Source organism: Ischnura elegans, chromosome 7 (assembly GCF_921293095.1).
Source record: "Ischnura elegans chromosome 7, ioIscEleg1.1, whole genome shotgun sequence".
Taxonomy (NCBI): Eukaryota; Metazoa; Arthropoda; class Insecta; order Odonata; family Coenagrionidae; genus Ischnura; species Ischnura elegans.
Window position 1 is genome coordinate 65,673,558 of NC_060252.1, and position 22,536 is coordinate 65,696,093.

The window sequence follows — 22,536 nt, forward strand, 5'->3', positions numbered from 1 at the left end:
GCCCTAAACCACATCTGGAGTTTCTGAAGTCTCTGCAATCCAATTTTCCCAAAACGGCTTCTGGACGACGAGAAAAAAAATTGCTGCTCCCATGAATGGTATTTTTTTCGCATACTTCACTTTCTCGTTTTACGCTTCACTGAGTTCGCTGCTTCCTTCTTTTTTTTTAGTCTGGATACGTGATCTCGAATTTAGAAGCCTTGGGAGGCAAGCTATTTCAATTAAAAGTTTGCCCCCTGGTGTTGGATCGGTTCTCCTCTGAGCGACCGTGCTCATTATTTTGTTTGTCTTTCGCTTTTTTTTGCAATGGATGAGGTAAAATAGATCTCAATAATCTATGCACTCCATTAGCATACCATGTGAGTGATTAATATTCCCTAAGCATTTTTTTAACGGTAATGTTTTGGAGCGATAAAATGGCCGGGTTCTTCGTTTAATATTTTTCCATCATCTAGCGATTATAAAGCGGAATATGGATCTCTTGTAGCATGGCACTCAATTTTTCTTGGAATCAAAATTATTACTCTTGAGTATTTCCCATTTTTAAATGTTTGATTTAGTAGCTTGAGAGCTGGATTCTCCATAAAATATTTTGCTGCAATTATTTTCATCATTGTCTGTATAAAAATGTCGTATATACGTAGTACCTCTTCGTACTTCATGCGATTGTGACCTTAGATTTTCATGTGCTTTTGTTAGTAAACGTATAAATAGTCAATTATAATTATAGGTGAAAATCCGAGCACAGATTTTTGCATAAAGTAAATTTTAAAAAGTTTTTAGCGCTGATATTTTATGAGGTTTTAGGAGGATCTTATTTGACCAACGTTTCTATAGATCATTATCGCTTCCTTAGAGTTTTTCTTTACTTAAAATACTCTAAAAATTATCAAAATAATGTACATGTTCAATTAATGACAGCATAATGACAAGTATGAACAAGACAAAATTCTTTAAATGATTTCATAGCATTTTTATTGTTTTGTAGTTTGATATTTTCGAAAAGGATCTAGGAAATGATGAACTTTGCATTTATTGATTCGATCTTAAGACCCTGAGAAATTAGCGATCCTTCTGCTGGTATGGGCGTATCAAAGGAGTATATTATTACACCATCCCTTCCTTTCATGGTACGAAAAAGAAGATTTTCCACGCGATAGCAATAGGAGGAAAAGTGCTTTTCTCAGTGGCACATGTATCCAACCTCCTTTCCCACGAGCATAAACTTTCCCATGTAATGTCCGAAGAGATCGCGTTGATATGCTTTGGAGATGTACGAGATATACCACTACTCATTTCGCATCAGAGTTTGCGAGGCCTTCCCATAGGCGAGAAACAGTTCCCGCCACGATGTTATTATTCTTCTACATTATTCGGCGACTCCGAGGTCATTATGATACTGCGATATTAATTGAGAATGTATGGCGAAACTGCAGGGCTAAGAGGAGAGATAAAAAATTCCCGAGATGTATTTATGGATCCGCAAGCAGTCGGGGAGGTACCAAAATTTACGTTTCATGTTCATGAGCGTATCATTCCAATTATCATCTACATACTAGCCCGCAAGCCGCCTAAAAAGACGTGTGGCAGGGAGTGTTAGGACACGAGCCGTCTATGTTTAAAAAACAAAATTTCGACCAGCATTTATTAAAGCCCTTCATGATTCGGGGAAAAAACGATTTCCCATATCTATCAGTAGGGCAAAATATATCTCTCAATTTATCGCTTTTGTCCGACCTGGAAATATAGTGGGGTTCTAATTAGACGTTCTTCGTGTCGCTCTTAAAGATATCTTCTCTCAATTGCTCAAGCAATCTTAGCCTAGCGCGGAAGCCTCCGTGTCTCTAGCGTCTCCCAGCCTTATTCGCTCAACATTATCCTTGGATGAATGTTGTTTACACGCTGTACCTCTTCGTATAACACTTTCTGTACTCCTATAGCTTTTTTGACGAATCGTGCAGCTTTCCTTCGTATTTTATTCAGTTCACGTTCTTTCTGTGCCTGATCCTATATGGTCGCCGCATATTCAAGGTGTGGTCGGACGAGTGCGTAATAGCACCTTTCTTTTACTTTTTCATCCAAAAATCTCCCCACATTATATCATTGTAGCAATCCTGAACCTCCAAAGCCATTGCAGGGCCCTAGAAGCCAAGGAACCGGTACAAGTGCACATTTTATAATTTCGCAGATAATTGCGAATAATGATTGGTGGGGTACAGTGGCGGATCCAGGATAGGGACAAGGGGGGGTTTGGTGTGGGGTCTGGGGGTAATCTCCCAGCAGTGGTGGAGGTCAGAGAGGTTACGAAAATGTTGAGAATTTCGAGGCGTTTGACAGTACTTTTAAGGTTTTCTCATGACTAGTTTTCGAAATAATTAATTTTTAAAAACAAAGATTTATGTACATTTTAGTAACTGTACCTTAAGGTAAGTTTCTATAATGCATTACGTTTTTCTATACAACTGAACGAAAACACCATTTCATCTGGTGTACCCAAAGGGGGGAGGGCTTTAGCCCCTCCCTGGATCCGCCACTGGCTGGGGTACACAACATTGTTGTGGTTAAGGAATACAAGTGAATCACAGATAAGTGTGTAATATATAGATTCAACGAGTCACTTTTATCCTTTGCCTCGACAATATTGTGTACCCTAGCTACCATTATCCGCACTTATCTCCAAAATTAAAAAATGTAGCACTTGTACCCCCTTGACCTCTAATGTCCTGATTTATTCCCTTGTTATCGCCTGTGAGACCCATTGATATTCTCTACGGAACGGTTTTACTGTCTCATCTATGTCTGAATCGCCTTTAATATCATCGGCCGTTACATCAAAATGGGCGCTTCATCATTCAGCGATATTCCATGATGAACTATAATTTTTAATAGGTTCATAAATCACTAGATGCTATTGATTGCTGTTGGCCAAAGGTTTTCACTTTCGGAAAGACATTAGAAATGTCCGCTGACGGATTATCCGATCTGCAACATCATCCCATATTCCTGCATCCTATGTCAGTGTTACATTTCGCCATATTTACGGTCATAACCGACGCCTTCAGTCCTCTTATCCTGTATTGTGCAGCGCAGTGTTAATCGTTATGATTCCCTGTTTTCTGAAAGCTGCACCCCACATTGGAATACCCTCCTGGTTTCCATAACCATTTTATTGCTGTATTTCGTCGATATTTTCTTCTCTCTTACAAGAAAACGAAGGAGAACTTAAAATCGTCTCAGTAAGTTTATAATAAATTTCGATTATTATCTCTCGAAAACCTTTGCACCTTAACGCGGAATAGTTTTTTCCGTTCCTTCACTTTGTATTGCCTTCTTTGGAAACCTAATTTTTTTTACACCCCTCTCACATAAGTTCTTGTGGGTTGCAGTATTCCGAGGATATTGAATATATTCTCGGAAGTAAGGTCAGGTTTGAGTATTTTAAAAATATGGACCCCACTGACATTTTACTTTGAACTAAATGTTCAATAAAGAAAATAAGGAAGTACTTAGAATTAGTAGATGAATAGGAGGTACCTACTGCTATTGCTCCAAGCGGTAGTCGTTAGACATCTTTGAAGCTTAACAATTTGTTACCTACAGGGGGACCCAGGTCCACTGTGCCTCTGCTTTTGTACGACTTTGTGGATTGCTTCAATGCGATTCTTTGCAGAGGTATATATAATCAATTGACATATTCTCAAGTGTGACCAATTTACCCCAGTGAATACGCATAGAAACGAAAGGAGAACGCGATGAGAATATAGTACGAGGAAAGAATGGGGGTGTCCGGAAGTGGGTGTGGAGGAGAGTGGAGTGGATGGAAGAGTAAAAGTGTAGTGGATGGAGAGGAGGAGGGACGACGAAGTGCTAGACGTGGTGGATGAGGAGAGGGAGCTTCTAGATGAAATACGGAGGAAACTACAGGGTTATTACAAATGATTGAAGCGATTTCATAAATTCACTGTAGCTTCTTTCATTGACATATGGTCACGACACACTACAGACACGTAGAAAAACTCATAAAGTTTTGTTTGGCTGATGCCGCACTTCAGATTTCTGCCGCCAGAGCGCTCGAGAGCGCAGTGAGACAAAATGGCGACAGGAGCCGAGAAAGCGTATGCCGTGCTTGAATTGCACTCACATCAGTCAGCCATAACAGTGCAACGACACTTAAGGACGAAGTTCAACAAAGATCCACCAACTGCTAACTACATTCGGCGATGGTATGCATGTGCCAGAACTGCGAGCTCGCATCAACGATGCTTTCGAACTCATTGATAGGGACATGCTGCGCCGAGTGTGGGAGGAACTTGATCATCGGCTTGATGTCTGCAGAATCACTCATGGGGCACACATCGAACATTTGTAAATGCCAAAAAAAACTTTTTGAGCTTTTGTATGTGTGTGCAAAGTCTTGTGAAAATATCTCAAATAATAAAGTTATAGTACAGCGGTGAAATCGCTTCAATCATTTGTAATAACCCTGTAGAATCTAGATGGAGCGAGCAATAACTGACGATGTCGTGTTGAAAACCGTGTTAAAGGTGATGATGTCAGATGAGTGGAGAAGGGGAGGAAGAGAGTAGGACTTAAAGGTGGAATGAAAAGGAATCGTCCTTATTTTGAAATGAAGCGGGAATATCAGAACTGGCGGTCTTGAGCTTCTAGATGAGATACGGAGGAGACAGAAGATTTGAATGGAGCGAGTACTAAGCACTACCAGGCTCTTCTTTGATTTTTCATGTCTTTTTTCCAAAAATTTAAATGCAGTGATATTTCACGATTCATCGTCTAGACCCAGTGAGCGGAGCTCCCCTTAAATACGCTTTTAGATGTCGATAAGCGGCCCCAAGTACCGAATGCACTGCTTTGGCGTGTAAGACCGCTTGTGCTTCTCTGGCTATCGGGTGTCACCCTCTTGTTTGTAGACTTGAGGTATCACCGTAGTCGGTCGGAGCTCTCCCGTTACCGAATCCTCAAAGGCTTCCACAAATTATTAAAAATATGAATTAAAAAAAATCGTGAGCGTAAACTCGGGAATGGGGATTTTATCCTCCTCTCCGTCCGACATCGAATTAATGAGGCATGGCTGATATCGCTCGTATCATGTTCCCATCGCGGTCTCCTTTCGTTTGTTTGCGTATGCACTGGGGCAAATTGGTCACAGCAGAGAATATTTTTGAGGCATTATGCGTTTGATAAAAAAATTTGTCATTTAAAATCGCTATTCCCCCCACCCTTTCATCAATACTACGGGGAAGGATACGGGTGAGCATAGGGTGCCTACCATCTTTTCATTTGTCCATGGTGGAAGGAAAAAATAAGGCGATTGGAAGGGAAGTTGAGCTGTCCTGAGAAGCAGTGAAGTCTCATCCTATTATTTTTGCGAAACCGAATTAAAAGGTCACTTCACGATGCAGATCTTCGAGATTGAAATATCTTCGATTTCAGATAGGATTTCGACCACGTCACGCATTTCTTGTTTTTTTTTTAAATGTAATTTGTTGTTTATTAATACAGCAGCAGAAATCACCCTAAAAATATTCGCAACTGCGGCCGAACGCCAAGACCACACTGTCACACTACATCTACAGCAACAACTCGTCGACTATGGAGGATGACGTCGAACCTCAGTAAACATGGCAGACCGATGTTTCGGCGCAGTAAGAATTTAATAGATCTTGGAAATAAAGGTTTAAAACTTTTTCACTGGTTCACTGTGAACTTGACAAAGTTTTACTCCTTCAATTCCAATATTTCATAAAGTCAAGCCTGAAGTTATCAGTTATATTAATAGACTTTATTAGCCGATAAAAAATAACCATAAGTCTCTCGAATGTAAGGATCAAAATTTTGTGTCTCAAGTATCCAAAGATTTTTAGAAGTACTTCCAAAAAGTATGCAAATACTTTATTGGCGTAATCATTTTTTATCTTCGTTTTCCTGCCTACCAAATTCATACCGAGTGTTTTACTATTTTTAAATATAGTAATCTTACATGTTATGTTTGATACTTGCCCGGCGAACGATAGGCGTAAAGATTTCTCAGGTTTTGAACCGGGTAAGGTCCTCCATATCTCGTCCACAAAATAAGAGAGGACCTTGGAAGGAGACATGAAGGACCTTGCGCTGTGCACCACCCGGGAAATTTTTACTGCTAGTAACCGTACAGTTTCTGTGTCTATGTAATTATATGGGCTCCCAAGGATTTTCCTGGAGCCAATAAAATTTATTTACCTATTATTTACTTCTTTGAGTGGATCGTGCTAACCTTTTTCTTTTGACTTCACGTGTTTGGCGGTCGCTTTTGAATATACAGCGGTATATGATCATTGAAAACCTAAAACATCAATGTAAATTGTGCGTTCTCCGGTATCCGTGGCGATGAATGGATGACGTCGATGTTTTCGAGGTGCGTCCGCGTATGTTGTTGAATAATCCACTACTTAACAGTTTCGCCAGCTATCCGGCTGGCTTCCTCAGGTGAGAGATAGCAAGAAGCTCCTGGTCCTCTCTTATGTTTTGGATTATTCAGCAGCATACGCGGATGCAGATAAATAATGTCGACGTCATATTGATGTAAAAGTCTAGTCTAGTATCTACTGTACCAAATTTTATAAATGATATTGCAATTTTGGGTCAGAGTGCTCGACTTCATTGTTTTTCATGTGTCCCTTACGCCTCAAAAGTGGGAAATTCATCACCCATAACATTGTGTGATGAGGGGAGATGTCCGCTGCGAATGATGAGAGTCTATCGACAATATTTAGGCCATTAATCCTTTCGCTCTTGAAGCGTTTGAGGGCATAACACGGTCTCGTAGGGCGCCATTCCCTTTTCCCCTTACAGCTCATCATTTCGTCTCCTCAGCCTGTCACCGTTCGCCGTATCATTTATCTCGCTCTCTTTCCACCCCAAATACCGCCTCTTCCCTTCTTCCTCCGGATCCAATCCCGTCAACCCTCCGCCTCCTCACCATCGCTGGGGTCCGTCGGAGTGGACCACCATAATGGAAAATTTGGATCGAGTCTGATCTGAATGTCGGCTCCAGGTTGTGATCGCCTATCAATTAATGAACCCTCTACTCCTTGAGTATATTTCGATTCATTATCCTTATAAACATCAAATATTCATGTGAAAGTAAATATAGCACAGTCAGTTGCCCATACTTGGGAAAGGGTTCTAACTAGGGACCAAAAGGACTTATTACTTTTTCAGGTTGGCTATAATGGTGTAAAGAGTGTGAGTGCTCAGAGTGGTATCTATGGTTGTGTAATCATATTGTCTTCATAACTTATCAAAGTGGTTATAAAAACTTCAATACCCCTTCACACTATTTTCTTATTCCTTTTTTCTCAATATGGCTACCAATACAACAATCCTTTGTTTTTATATCCATCTCCGAGGCGCCAACTCAACCAAAACACTAAAGAATAAAAAAGCATATAAAACCGACAACAAATAAACTTCAGAACATGAAAAAAAGTTAACGTATATAAAAATATGTATGAAAGTGAGATTGAGGGTCATTCATCATCGGTTCACCATTCAAAGAGGTTGGTTTATTAGATTTTTTCTTAATTTTATACGTTTTTTGCCGGTAAGATTTGCTGCTGTTAAATGTAAATAAAAACCTACTACTGTATAAAAGAAATCTATCGTAAAAAGAAGCGTACTGATCGAAACAAATGAAATATCCCTAGGCCGAACTCTTTAATAGGCAAGTTAAGGGATTGGATAAGTTAGGGATAGGCCTGAAGGGAGGCGATGAAGCAATTCAGAAGGGGAGGCGAAGGCAATTTTTTTTTTACTTCAATAAATGCTCCGGATGCTATTTTCCTAATTCAAGGGATTCCATTCGAGAAATTATTGCTGATCGCACGGTTGCTATATTTCCAGGCTGAAATTCCCGGCTTTTAGGGAGGCGAAGAAGTAAGTCAGAAGGGTAGGCAAAGATGAAAGTCGTTAATTTCCTTAATAAATGCTCCGGTGACGCTATTTTCCCATTCAACGGATTCCATTGGAGAGATAATCGCTGGTGACATGGTCGCTGTTTCCGGGTATAAAATTCCCGGAAATGACGCTTTCACTGTGCACTTCGCCCATAAAGCTTGCTGCAACTTTTCCGTGAGTGGAAACCCATTGTATCACCTAGTATTTTTGACGATCTAGAGGTGATTACTACGCATGGCTTCATCTATTACTCCATTTTATTGAAAAATGATTGGAGAAAAATCCTAACTGGGATTTTTTAAATCTTATTAGAATTTTATTCAAAGGTTTCACCATTCGTACGTATTTCATCTCTCTTTTTCAATTCTTAGTTCTAAATTATAAGTTCATGTCTTAAAAGTTAGTATATTACATTATATGAGTTTCCTCTTTGCTGACGTATTGCCTTAATTAATCTGAATTCACTTTTACAAACAGCATTTGATGATTGTCATTCTTATTGCATTAATTTTTATTTATGTTTTATGTTATAAATTTAAAAACTGAAACTAATAGACAATTATTTTTCGCTCTTAAAAATTTGAAGCCAATATAAACAGGGAAAAGAAGCCAATAGAAGGAATAGGAATAAGTTTGAGCTTTAACTCACTTTCTAAAATGTCATCATATGCCGAGGAATCATCCTTGTTACGCACATTACTTTGTTTTTACATTATAGCTACAGTTGTATAGATACTTACTTGAATCAGTCACTTACGATTGGTTTGGGGTTCATTATTATCCATAGGTACCGCAAAACTTACCTGGAAAGAAAGAAAATGACAAACTGATAAAAAAGGTAATAAACAGAAAGCAGTAGATTGTGTGTGTGTTAAAAAATCCGGCTAGTCTCAAACAAGTGTAAGATGTGATACATAATGTTTTCTTGAATATGTTTGAAATTAGTTTGATTCCATAATTATTTTTCTGAATGTATTGAAATGATCCGTATGATTATGAAATTTTCAGATTAATAAGTACTGTGCGCAGTAGGGAAAAGTTCTTTGATGTGGCTGGATTAGTTATACCTAATCGACTCCTTGTTGATATTCACAGTATGATTTTTACTTACACAGTTATGTACTAGTGTAAACCCATACCTTAGGCTATTGAAACACCTGTTCATGCACACACTGAAGTTAGGTATTCAGTAATACCTACCTACATAGTACAGTAGTACATATACACAGTATAGTAGTTGGGTATCATTTTCAAACGCAACGAAATTTTCTAATCATGTAAATGCATGAGTTTTTTCAAATCTCAAATTTTATACCCCAACTTCACTAAATTCAATTACTTAATGCTTGTTTTCCTTAGGAGAAAGTATGGTTGCAAGCTTTTGAGTTCGGCTAAAAGTTTAATGTTGGAGCAGTTAAATGACTCGGGGCCTGCGGATTAATTAAAAGACGAATAGCTCTATCGCAAGAAGAAATACACGGTTGTTGATGTGTTATTATTTTCGGCTCTTTGACACTCGGGTGAATAGTTGAAGTAAGTTGCCATGCATTTAATTATAGCTAGATTTCTTCCTTTTACTTATTATTCGCAGAATAATGTATAATTTAACCCATTATGAATTTCTCGTGTCCTAAAACTCTAAATATGGCTTGAATTACGGCACCTTATCTTGTTCAGATTGCTCCATCATGTACCAAATTGTGCTAATTTATTCCCTCCTATCTCGTTTGAAGCTCTTCAATGCTCGTACTGACGTATGAAAATGTATTATACTCTGTTTTGTGGTGGCATTTTATCGATAAAATTTATGTATTGGAAAATTCATCAAATCCAGATTTTAATTTAGATAATAATATTTTAACTTGAACATGGGAGCGGTAATATAATTTTCACATAGCATATTAGATTAAACTTTAATGTAAGCTTCATAATGATATTGCCATAATATTCCCAAAATAATTCTATGAAAGGAAGCACTGTATGTTTAATTCAGTAAGACTAGAGGTGAAAAAGCAATCCATAGAGACCCTATGCATGAAATCGATAGATTCGGTCTTCACTTGGTGAAAAGTCATGCTGAATGAAGATAAATAACCTTTGCAAGTTTCCACAAAATATTTTATTGGTGCGAAGCGTTTCGACGCTAAGTCGTCACACTCTTGTACAAAAGTCTTTTGCGGAAAAGTATCTCGGGTACAATGTATTTTGCCTGTGGATATTTACAAAGGATTTTTTAAAATCTTTATTTGATCCTGTATTTTCTGATTTTTTTAGATGTAATAGTTTTCCGAAGAATATTCTTATGATGACGGTTGCGAGTCTAGGAAAGGTTCGCTAATCTCATGGACGATGTTTCATGAATAAATTTGTTTGGCTCCGCTCACTACATGCACGAGACCGTTTCCCAGTGGGAAAAACGGTTTCCGTATGCCATATCACTTACGAGGGAGTTCGGTTTGCGGTTGGAAATTTGGGGAAGGATAACGGCCGATATTCCACCCGGGTCGCCGTTTCTCTCCATCTTCGAGGCATCTTAAAAAATTCCATCATCTTAGGTATATTCGGGCTCGTGGAGGTAGTGGCTTTTGAAGGCTCTCCGAAGGTATTACGTCTTCCTTTTTCTCGGTCTTTCAAAGTTCTCTGCCTTGGATACCACGTCTTATCTTGAATAAATAATGCGGTATACCTGATCGCTTGGATGGTTTCGTAACGCTTGAAGTTGTGACTTTGACTCTAGAATTTCACGAACATGTGTTTCTGGCCTTCCTTGAAGATGCTGTAATTTCCGCCACATTTATAATGGAATCGAATTAATTCTTTTAAGAGTCTGTCCTTACTTTGACGAATGAGTATCTTGTTGATGTCTTCATGTTTGACTTAGTTTTGAAGTTTGTATCTTAAATAATGGGATCTCTTACCGCTACTTTTTACCGTTTTCTCGTTACTTATAATAATTCCATTCCTACTACCCATTTATTCGCTTTCTAGACTATATTAATCGACTTAGCTGTTTCCGTGTTACCCCATATTTTTCTTATAACTTCTCTCCCTTTAAGTTACTGCTTTTTTTCAATGTTTGTTTTATGGCATAGGTGCATTGCTGCTTTCTCCGGCTCAGTCTCTTATTGATTTGGAATACCATAATGATTCACCTGCTTTTCTCATTCAATGCTCCTCATACGTATACCTTCGGAACTATTACCTTAGCGTGATAATACATCTGTGTAGTAGTTCCTCCTTAAATCAACCTCTTAGTTGGCGGAGGGACTAGGGGTGTTTAGCCCCGTACCCCACCCCTGATTAATTTTCCAGATTTCAATAATATATTTTAATGTTTGCAAGAAATATGCAATGTGCACGAATAAACAATTTTCGCATTCTCATTAAAAAAATGATATGACTGTCATAAATAATCTTAGCTTATGCGCCAATCTTTCCATTGAGTTGGAGGAAGTACAATAAAATATCCAGAAGATTTATAGAATTGTGATTATTTATACCTTACTCTGGACTCAACCAACTATTAGAAATAAATGTATTACGAGATGCCTTCGTTCAGTTATTCAACTGTTTTTCCCTTATATGTCCTTTTTATTCTGTGAAACTTTTGCAACCCCCTCAATTTTTCCGCTTCACTCTTCTCTTATCTTAAAATCTATTATTAACTATTAATATGTAGGCATTTTTAATAAAGAACTAATGAAACACACTAAAACATCAGAAAATTTCATACGATTAGTTTAAAATTATTCTTGAATTTATGGTCTCAGTATCGTAATTAAATTTTCACTCTGAAGCTTTGACAAGAATTGAGTGCTCTATCGCTTGAGTCGCACAATTAGTGGATACGATTAAGCTATTTATACATGGAATGAAAAAATAAATTGGAAATAAGTCAATCTTACAGGTTTTTATGCATTAAATGTATCATAACGACGGTGGAAATCATTTTAATTAACTGCAATTTATTTTACTCGAAATGCTGACATGAATATACGTTATACAACCATCATATTCAGGATACAAACAACTTTATTTCCTCAACATGTTGGTATAGAAACAAGGCTTTGAAAGAGTTGCGTTAATTCAAGGAAGAAATATTACTGTATGTATCAATGTCCTCCCCCACTAAGCTTTTCAATCCTTCTCATAACGTTGTGAACGACTTCTTCGCTCGAATAGGTTCCTCCCAAATCAGGGGTGTGGATACGGTCCTCATTGATGGTTAATTCGATGGCTTTCTTAATGTTTGAAGCATGTTGGTTGTATCCTAGGTGCTTCAGCATATCAGCAGATGCATTGAGCATAGCAGCTGGATTAGCTATATTCTTACCTGCTATGCGAGATGCAGTGGTCCTGGTGCCTGGCTCGAAAACAGCAGAATGGCCCCCGTAGTTGATTCCAGAAATCAATCCAGCGCCTCCTACCAGACCGCAGAGAATGTTCGATACGATGGCGCCGTATAAATTTGTCGTGTTCATAACGTCAAATTGGTGAGGATTCATTACCAGTTGCATGGAGCAGTTGTCGACGATCATGTCATTGTGATCAATTTCGGGGTAATCTTTAGCAACTCGCCTCGATGTTTCCAGAAAGAGACCATCCGAGAGTTTCATGATGTTTGCCTTGTGGACTGTGGTAACCTTCCTCCTTCCGTGATCCTTAGCGTACTCGAAGGCATATCTGGCCACCCTCTCTGCATTCTCAGTCGTGATGATCTTCAGACTCTCAACCACTCCAGGAACGCTCTCGTGTTCCAGCATGGAGTATTCTCCATCCGTGTTTTGCCGAATAACCACCACGTCAATCCCCTTATGTCGACAGACCACCCCAGGGTAAGACTTGCAGTGCAAAACGCTGACGAACAAGTCCAGACTACTCCTCAGGACTACATTTCGGGAATGAACTCCTGTCGATAAGCTCTTTGTTTCAATATTACCTTTTATGCATACTCCGTTCCTTCGAATGGAAGTGATAACATCGTCCAGTTCTTCGTTTCCTGTACTCCTGGGATCAATAGAGATGGTTTCAAAGTCCACAGGAACTCCGGCGAATCGGAAAACCTCCTTTACGTGCGTCATCAACTCGGGACCGATTCCTCCGCCAGGTAGCATTGTAGCGGTATGGCGGCCTCCATACTTGGCTGCCGGAATGGCTTCAGATCGTTTGGTTGAAGGATGTTTGTGAAGTGAGTTGTTCTTCGCCGACATGGATGTCTTTCGTACGAAATACGTGGGCCAGCATTTAGAAGTTTTCAAAAGTGGCCAAAGACTCTCACGCAGACGAATGGCCATCGTTTGAAGATTCTCGAGAGAGCAATTTCTCACTAACTGACTCACTAGTATACTTATATGAGCCTGCACGAGTACTCAGCAGTGATACGTAGCACTCACATGCGTATTTAAAACGATAATATAGATGACTTTTTTTCGATTTGTTGATTGAGTTACCACGACTACCTCGCTCTATAAACAAATCAATAAACAGAGATTCGAGTAGCCTGTATTAAATACGTGTGTAATTATGTATTTGTTCTAAAAGTTCTTAATTTGTAGGCATTAAGTATGTGTAATGAAGACTGGTAATAACTATTCTTAATATTAACGCGTCCATCGTGTTCTAGCATTTCTGAGATGTGTGATACAATACATTATTCTAAATTTTATAAATTTTACTTTAGAACTTCACATCGCGAATATCACAGTAGGGTTATGGATTTGCTCATAATTTTTATATACAACACTCTTTCCTTTCACTGAAGAAGTTATTTCTTTTGAAAATTAAAAACATATTTAATACCCTACTCTATGTTAGGGACATTAATAATATTTGTGCAAATTGTTTTGTGGCATTCAGCTGGCCTGGACTGTTTTGGTAATTAATTGTAGGTACTGTTAGTGTTTTGAGTTCTTTTTGTATTATGATACTAATTGTGATTTATTTTTTAAAATAGTTTTCCCTATGATTTTGTTTCCATGTCGGATGAACTCAAATTATTATCGAATAAAAAAATAAAACACAAAATTCGTCACCGTTGGAGTAAATTCACTACTTGGCATTCATTTGTGAGACGAATTTCAGAATATGTCGTGAATGTTGTTACTTGCGCGGTGGGGAATAGATAATATATACCCACTAAAGTGAAGGATTTCGGTCGCCAGCGCTCTTTTTCCACTTGAGTTTTCATGTTTTGCATTCTCATTTGGTTTTTCTGGAAGGTTGCGTCTGGTTCGTATCCTCTTGATTTATCTCGATCCCCTGGCGCTCTCATTGATCATGAGGCTTATTCGGGGAAAAAACAGGGAGGTTTTTTTTTAGAAAAATCTCTTGAGGAGTGGTATAAAAAATTCTCCAAGTGGGATCTAACCTTCACTGCTGCCCTCTTTTGAGAGTCCCACGTACGCTTTCTAGCCCCCACCCCCGGGGGGCTACCGCATCCCAGTTAGAGACAGCATTTGGCAGTGTTCCTTTTCTCCCTGCCCGCATGTCCATCTCATGCCACCATACCCCTCCCTGAGTCTCCTTCGACCGCCATCCCCTCTACACCTGCCGGCTGATCCACCTCGAGACGGCCTGGGATCCTAGTTGTAGGGTGAGGTCCCTTGTACCCTCTTGGCTGCATCTTCCTCGGGGCTGAACATTCACCAACCCTCTTTTTCCACCTGCTGATCTCTTCTCTCCTCCTACCATCTGTCCACTCCCTTTTTTTACAGGTGTGGGGCGTCCGAAACTCATATCTCGTCCTCACAAAAGGCCCTGGAGAAATTCCAAAATGTTTTGGGGTAGATTTTTCTTTCGTCGCCTACATCATCGACCTATTTTTACTGAAAATTTCACTGCTGAGTTATGCTTGAGTTCTGATCGTCTAGAGTTGAATGCTCCTGATCTAGCTCAGCCAACTTGACTAAACAGCGAACTTGTCTTCGTAGTGGATAAGAAGTATGTATTTTTTCCTAAATTCAACACATCAGTCGCAAGTTGTACTCTATTCGCTGTAGGGGAAGTAAAACTTAGGGGATGGTGTTTTTTAAATCAGGGATGTTATGTTTTTTTATTCGGTTATGTTTTTTACGGTAACAAGGAGTGTACCAATGCAATGCATCGGAAATATATGTTCCAAAGATGTTAGAACTCATTCTGACCGAATCTTCTTAAGGTAAAATTTCTTGTGTAATCCAATTGTATGAAATTGTAATTATCAGCTTTGGAGTAGTTAAAGAAATTAGATTGCTCGTAGTGGATGTTAGTGAAAACTCATCATACGTAGTCACCCATGAGTTGGTCGCAGGGCCCAGATGTAATGGGGTTGGAAATAGGGTTATAATCAGATATGGGCCGTATTCTTAGTCGACCCTGTAGGATCAACCGACCCTGGATACGTCATCAGCCCCTACATAAACCGATCTCGCCCTACATATGGCCATTTTTGGAACTAAACGGGCCCTACTTGATGTAGGGTACCCGAACCAACTCTACAAAAACATGGCGCCCAAATATCGTCTGCTGATCACTTCGATCAAAGAATCTACGTTACAATGGATATTAAGGGAGATGAACTCACACAAGCCATTTAAAAATGTACAGTAACACAGCGGAAATGTAATAATACTATCACTTTATAACCACCAAGTTAAATAAATTATAAAATTGACTGAACTAATAAGAACAGTATTGCGGTATACATCACCTTGTTTCTACGAATATATAATAATATTTTTCACGTTTGGCACTTGGTATACTTTTGGGAAACTAATACTTCGTTTACGTATAACCATAGAAAACGTATTTTCATGCCACTATTTGCCACATAATAAACTTAACTACGGAAGGTGAAAGCGAATAACGAACCTTGATGATGCAACATAAGTTCCTACGTCAATGCTCATATTTGCTCATTAGTTATACATGAGTACGTGTTATACTTGTGAATCTAATGTAGCAGATATTGTCCGGAAATTATATATTTGCCCCTTCTATCCCTCTAAGCGGTAGATGTTGAGCGTTATATCTTTCGCCGTTTCGCGCGCATTTTATTCGGCGGCGCCACTAGGCAGCGGTAATTCTTTCAGTGTGACTTTCGCCATTGACCGTAGTGGAATTGGTCTTTTTTAGTTGAAAATAGTCTCGCATGCGTTAAATGTGTGGTTTAAACGATTTATTGGTTCAGCTACGTATCACTGCCGTATATTTCCTCGTGAAAATTGGATATAGATGACCGCGATTGGCGAATTTGAGGTGTGATTTAAACGCGTACGGAGTGACAACAAAATTAGCTGCGGAATTGAGAATCCTCTAGAATAAACCCATTTCTGCGTTCGCATTTCGATGTTCATAGACGAGACCTTGGAATAACAAACAGCGATAGAAGAAATCTAATATCGTAAAAGAGCGTGTGTGGCGCCAATTTAGTTTTTGGGAAACTGTTTTGACCCAGAGTACAACCCGACCTCTGAAAAAAATCATGGAAATAAAATCCACAAAATTAAACTCCGGGGCGTCGCTTCTAGCCAACTTTTCTCGTTCCGCAGTAATTTTGCGAGAGTAAAACAACTGACCATAAAACTCAATACCCTCGGTAACTGATAGAGTGCGTTCATGAATACCTCTTTAAGTACGGCCTTAACCTGGGCGAAACGCGCGTATAGGGCTCCCACGGGATTATATATTTCGTGCGTCAGCGGGACGAATATAAATACCCTCGTCGGGCGATTTCATAACGCAACTTTTACTCCTTGGGGCATTATCATGGTGTTTTGACGGCGAAAGCCTAAGGGAAGCGGTTCAGTGGGTTTATTGCAAACACAGTGAATACGCCATTACGCGCTCCTTCCTCCATTTCATTAAATGCTGAAGGCTGGCCGGCCTCACAGGCATGTATGGGTATAAAGTAGGGATGAGTCCATTCCACTTTTTTTTCGATTTCGACTCTTTCAAATCGATTCCCGATTCTCGATACCGATTCTATCGATTTTTGTTCATAGTAACAGGTGGGATATTGATTTGTCAGTAGCATTACTGTCATTAAAATTTTAGGATCGAATTGAATAATGTAACAAAGACAATTAAGTGGCCCAACAAGTATATTTATCAAAAAATAGCGAAAATGAACTCTAGTAATATATATCCTCAGCTTTGATAAAATAATAAACACTTAAACTATTTCAGGCATAAGTTGTTAACTTAATAATGCAGGTATAGTGCACAATGGTTCAGGTGTGTGGCGGCCTTTATGCCCCAAGCTTATTGTCTATTCTCAAATAATAATCAATATAGAGAGATAATGTATTTGTGCTGAAAGTCATACTCTACGCTGAACCCGCCAACGTTATTCATTTCGCCACATCGAATCCAGGTCTCTTGTGTGGCCATTTCAAAACTGTGGTGATCAAGTGACCTTGAAAATAGCATAGAATGCCGAAGTCATGGTCGGTAGTGGAGTTTCATATTAAACTGTAGAAATTGCCATTTTTTGTTTACATTTTATTTAGTTTTAATCAAAATACTTTTCTTCCTGGAATCAATGGTATCAGGATCGACTTTAGGAGATCGATTCTCTATTCCGATTCCGTGCCCGAGTATCGGTAGAATCGAGAATCGACTCATCCCTAGTATAAAGTCGAGTTTGACCCCTCTGCCGGCCCAACTTCGCCCCTGATCTCTCCCTTAATTTATCCCTTCCCGCCAGAAACTCTCCGGGCTCCCTGGGCCATATTCCTCTCTGTCTACCTCATTAATTGCCTTCCTCCTCAGCCCGTCTCCCTCCAACCCTGCTTTGTTACTCTCATCCTGGGAGAGAGTGTTTTTGTGTGCAAGATTTTTCGGAAGAAAAAAATCCACAGTATCTGCAAGTCATATTCAGTCACTTTTTCTTTTTTACTTCTTGAACTTTCCCAAATTTATTTTTCTCAAATTCCAATCTGCCCCAGATAAACAGTATTTCTTATTTCACGCCTAGTTATGTATTGAGTGGAAGTTGTTGTTACAATATGGAAGGTACTATTTACTTTTGTTGAATTTAATGTGTCTGTTAAATTCTTCGGAATGTACCTATTATCATTTCCAATGGTTTTGGGAAAAAGCAAGCTAAGTTTTTATCGGTAAAGATTTTATTAACTTTAAGGGTCCACGACCGTAAACCTGCATTAATATTATATACATTATATCCTATATAGAAACCGCCAACATTATTCATGTTCATCATCATCATCATTAGTCAACAATCCTAAGATAGGTTTGACGCAGCTCTCCATTTCTCTCTCCTATCCGCTAATCTCTTCATAGCTACATATTATGTTGCCAGATCGAATCCAGGTATCTAGAATGCCATTTCAAAGCCTTAAAAGTTTAATTTAAAATCCCCCTATATATGTGTGTAGCTCGGTAACTGTGGCAAGAAGCTCAGGTTCGAAAGCTAAACATATTTCGAAGGAAATAATACGTATCTTCAATTGTGCTGCTATAGTTGTTTTAAATGTGTACCTGCCGGGCACTCTGTAGTACTAATGCGTGACCTAAAATTATATCAAGTGTATAATTTTTCTCTTACGTCCTTTTCTGCCATCATTATTTGTAAGATAAGCTAAGTTTCCTTACAAATGGGAAGGATATCTACATGTACGCAATACCATACGAGTCACCTCTCCGGTAATTGGAAGGGGGTGATCGATCACCGGCATGCAGCATGCAAGAGGACTCCCGCATGTACACTACACGGTCATAAAAAAATTACGCATATAACAAAATATACGTCCACATTCATGCAAAGGCAAAAATTGCCTACGGCATACGCCTGTGTCAGTTGTAAAATACTCCATATAGCCCTGCACTTACTGGTGCAATACCCGTAAAAAGAAATACATAGTTATTTTTCTTGCTATAAATGTAGTTGTAAATTCTATATTACGCAGCGCATTTCAGCTCCAGATTCTGAGCAAACGCCATTAATCCCCTCGAGGGTATTTTCTGAAATAATCTGGCAATGAGTTATCAAGTTAGATGGCAAAAGTTTTCATCGCATACTTGTTTACTATTTACCATATTGAGTTCTTGCTTTTCCGTAAGGGAAGGTTCAAATGAGCTTGTAAAATGGGTTGAGGTATGGACATGACAGCTCGGTAATTAATTTCGGGAACTTAAAGATCGAATTTTTATTTTTAAATCATCTCATATCCATTGCAGATAATAAGTTGCCATTGTTTGAAGTTTGCTCTTTCTCAGTTGCTTTAGAACCTTCAGAATACTTTGCATGGGAGATAAAAATATTACTGAAAGCCTCTATTATCGCAGCGTTTTTAACTTTTTCATCGCTGTAACGTCATTTCTCCTTTAATAGTATGATCTAATTTGTTTTCGTCGGAGAATTTTGATATGAAGCAAAAAATGCAACTATTATTACGCGACCCAGTTAACGAGTGTGTACTATCCATTCACTTTTGGCCGAGTTTACACGCTAAATAGGAATCCTGACAGAATTTATATTTTAAACCATACGTTTACAAAATTGTACCCTCTCAAACACTGAATAACCGTTTTATTGGGTTGAGGTTAGTTCATAAATAACTTGCTATCCCTGAATAAGCTGAGCCTTAGATGTATTTGTTGAGATTACAGTAAGAGTCTACTTTTGATGTAATTGGGAGTAAGATTCAGTCACTGTCAAAACGAACTATTAAAAAAGAATGGATCTCATCTCTTTTATAGGCTTCATTAAGCATATAAATACCGGTTATCTGGCATACCGATGTTACAGAATGCCAAAGCCTCAACTGTGGTCTTAGCTCCCCTCAATCCGAATTTGCTGCGAGGTATTGTGTAGCTCTCAAATCTCATACGTAAAGCAAGCTTGCGGTAGTCTGAATCGCCGTTGATATTATTTGTATACAACTCTCCGTGCCTATTTGCTGACAGGAACATAATCTACTATTAAAAACCATGACTTGCTCATTCGCTGTCGTAAGAGTTTGTTCTGGGGAACTTAAGGGTGAACTTGCATGTTTCGTGGTCAGTCATGTGAAAGGCATGTAATTAAAAACTGGTTATGTCAACTGTAATCGTGATCCAAGCCATTGTATCATTTTTTTGCATATGCTTGCTCTAGCCGAAATCGCTCGACCATGAAATTCGGACCCTTTTTCGCCCCCTATCGTCCATAAAATTTTATAATACTATTATTTGACAAGTGTGAAATCAAAAGTGCTTGACGAGACACGCTAATTAACTTTTTAGCGTGAAAATCCCTACTTCAAAATTCAACTTTCATAAAAAGTTAAAACTGTTGATTTGGAGGTTGGGGTGGGAAATTTTTGAAGGAGAAAGAAAACTTAGACGGGATACCAGTGGAGGCACTTTGATTAGTTAGTTTGCAATATACTTGTGAGATAACTCGGAATGAGCCTGCTTTTATGCTAGAGCAATGCTATTAAGCGTGAGATGAAATGATGTTGAACCTTGATGTTAAGATGAAGTAGATGTTTTTAAAATACCGCGCAGATCACGAATCTCGTACTTGTGATGTTCAGAATAAATGTATGGTTTATTTCTCCCGCTTGCAAATACGTATATTATATTAGCTGTGACAGATTTTCAGCGGGGAAATGAAAAACTTTGTGACATTCCCCGGCCTACATTTTGTAGAAGAGATAAAACTAGTGTCAGTGAGTAAATTAAGTACTGTTGGAGATTCATTCGTTTATTTATAATGTTAGTAGGAAGCAATAATATTAAAAATGTGCGTTCAAAGTACCTTCCAAATTTGCTCCATGATATGATTTTGCTATGGTAACGGGTCATTTGGAGCGGTTAAATCCTCGATACATAAGTACCTCGAGTACAGTGTCTACCGTTCATGTCAAATCTAAAGCAACTCTCTTTTGAATACTGGTATCTCATGTATAAATATGCGCTATTATTGAAATATGGGCCTCAGGATTTTAGAGAAAGTATTAATGTAACATCCTCAATGGTTTTTTACTTATTAAACTATCAGCAGGACTAGTGGGTTTCTCGCTACTAAAAAAAACCTGCCCACAAGGGTGGAAATTGGCAAAATTATTGCAATAAAAAATTCCAATTATTCTCCGGTAATGAGCTTTTTCAGATTTTGGGTTGCCCCAATGTTTCCCGACTGATTTTAATCTTTCCGAATTCCCTTGAAGAAGCGACCAGCATCGGTCGGTAAGCATAGGGGGCCACCCAAGCTTTGCCGAGTTTCTGTAGCTTAAGAATTTTGCATTTTCTTCCTAAACATCATTAGTAATTTTGGTTCCTACTGGCATCATCTACCCAGTGTTAAAATTTCGTGCTACAATTTTTCTCCATCATGTGTAGACAACCGAACGCTGCCAAAGCAGCGCTTCACCGACAGGACGACATCCACCCAACCCGGAGCGGCGGCCGTTTTATTCCCGAGCATATTCTTGGACGCAACGAGCGCGCATGGTTATGGTACGAAATTTTCGTGGCGAGAGACAGGAAGAGTGGGTTCAGGGGTTTTAAAGAGAGATAGAGAGGGTGAGGGGGCAAGAGCTCGTCGCACTGAAAATTCACGGTTCGGGTGTCTTGCTCAAGGTTAGCCCCCCCGTGGGAAGAAAGGAGGGAGGTAAGAATTAAGGAGGTGGTTGGGTAGTTGGAAATGCATCACAACTCAGAATGCGCCGACGAGAACAAGTGCGATTCGTCACGTGGCCCAGTGGGCACATTAACACGGCGGGTGCGCAGAAAGTTCTCTGAGTAAATTAACGAGAAGATTATTATAAGAAGAATCTTCGGTGTCCTATGGTTCATTGGTAACAAAAATATCTTAAGAGACCTAATGATAATTTCCACATTTTAATACAAAACTCAACTGCCGACCATGGTTTCAACATATTGTGTCATTATCAAGGTGCGACCATGGTATCAACACTTTATGCCATTGTCAATATTTTGTAATTGCAACCTTGAAAATGACTTAATATTTTGATACCATGGTCAGTAGTTGATATTGTATTAAAGGGTGGAAATAACCATTTGTAGTTTATATCATGGATATATCGAACTTCCAACAAGTCAAGCCTCAAACGATTTTATAAGAGAAATAAAATTAACTTATTATTAAACCAGTCTGATATCTCTACTTAATCTATTTTCAAAATATTTTCACTCTAAAAATATTGAATTGATGGCTTTATCTACTTGGGATCCCTTTGGGATTACCCCATCACCCTCATACAAACACTGTCCCCAAAACCGCCCTTGACCCTTCCCACTCCGATTTAACTGAATCTATGTCAGGACGTCACCACATATTTAACTAATTAGAAAAAAAATGTGAAGGAATTTTCTCATTAGACAGCTGCAAAGCTGGGAACTAGAGTTTCTATAAAATATAAAGTGATATTTCAGCGTAGCTCAGAGTAAATACCGCGAATATTCCAGTTCGCGATTTTGCAGTCGACCACCAAGAGTGCAGGGACCCTGCGGCTTTGCTATTTATTAATAAAATTTATGGAAATTTTCTCTCTTCGTGAGCGTCAAATTTTATGCAAAAAGAAGTTAACATCAAAAGAGACAACATGCGTGCAGTAATGTAAAATAAATATTAAT

The 22,536-nt window shown here is 38.8% G+C and overlaps 3 protein-coding genes across 5 annotated transcripts in view; 1 reads left to right on the plus strand and 2 right to left on the minus strand.

Moving 5' to 3' along the window:
- Nucleotides 1–22,536, plus strand: part of LOC124161995 — a 317,004-nt gene that overhangs the window by 97,003 nt on the left and 197,465 nt on the right. The gene's annotated exons all lie outside the window — the stretch shown is intronic.
- The window catches only part of LOC124162990, a 171,588-nt gene that overhangs the window by 37,437 nt on the left and 111,615 nt on the right, over nt 1–22,536 (minus strand). The window lies entirely within an intron of this gene.
- LOC124161996 (isocitrate dehydrogenase [NAD] subunit gamma, mitochondrial-like) lies at nt 11,899–13,374 on the minus strand. Its single transcript, XM_046538307.1, has one exon. It carries the CDS (start codon nt 13,245–13,247, stop codon nt 12,066–12,068), a length of 1,182 nt encoding a protein of 393 aa, XP_046394263.1. The 5' UTR covers nt 13,248–13,374; the 3' UTR covers nt 11,899–12,065.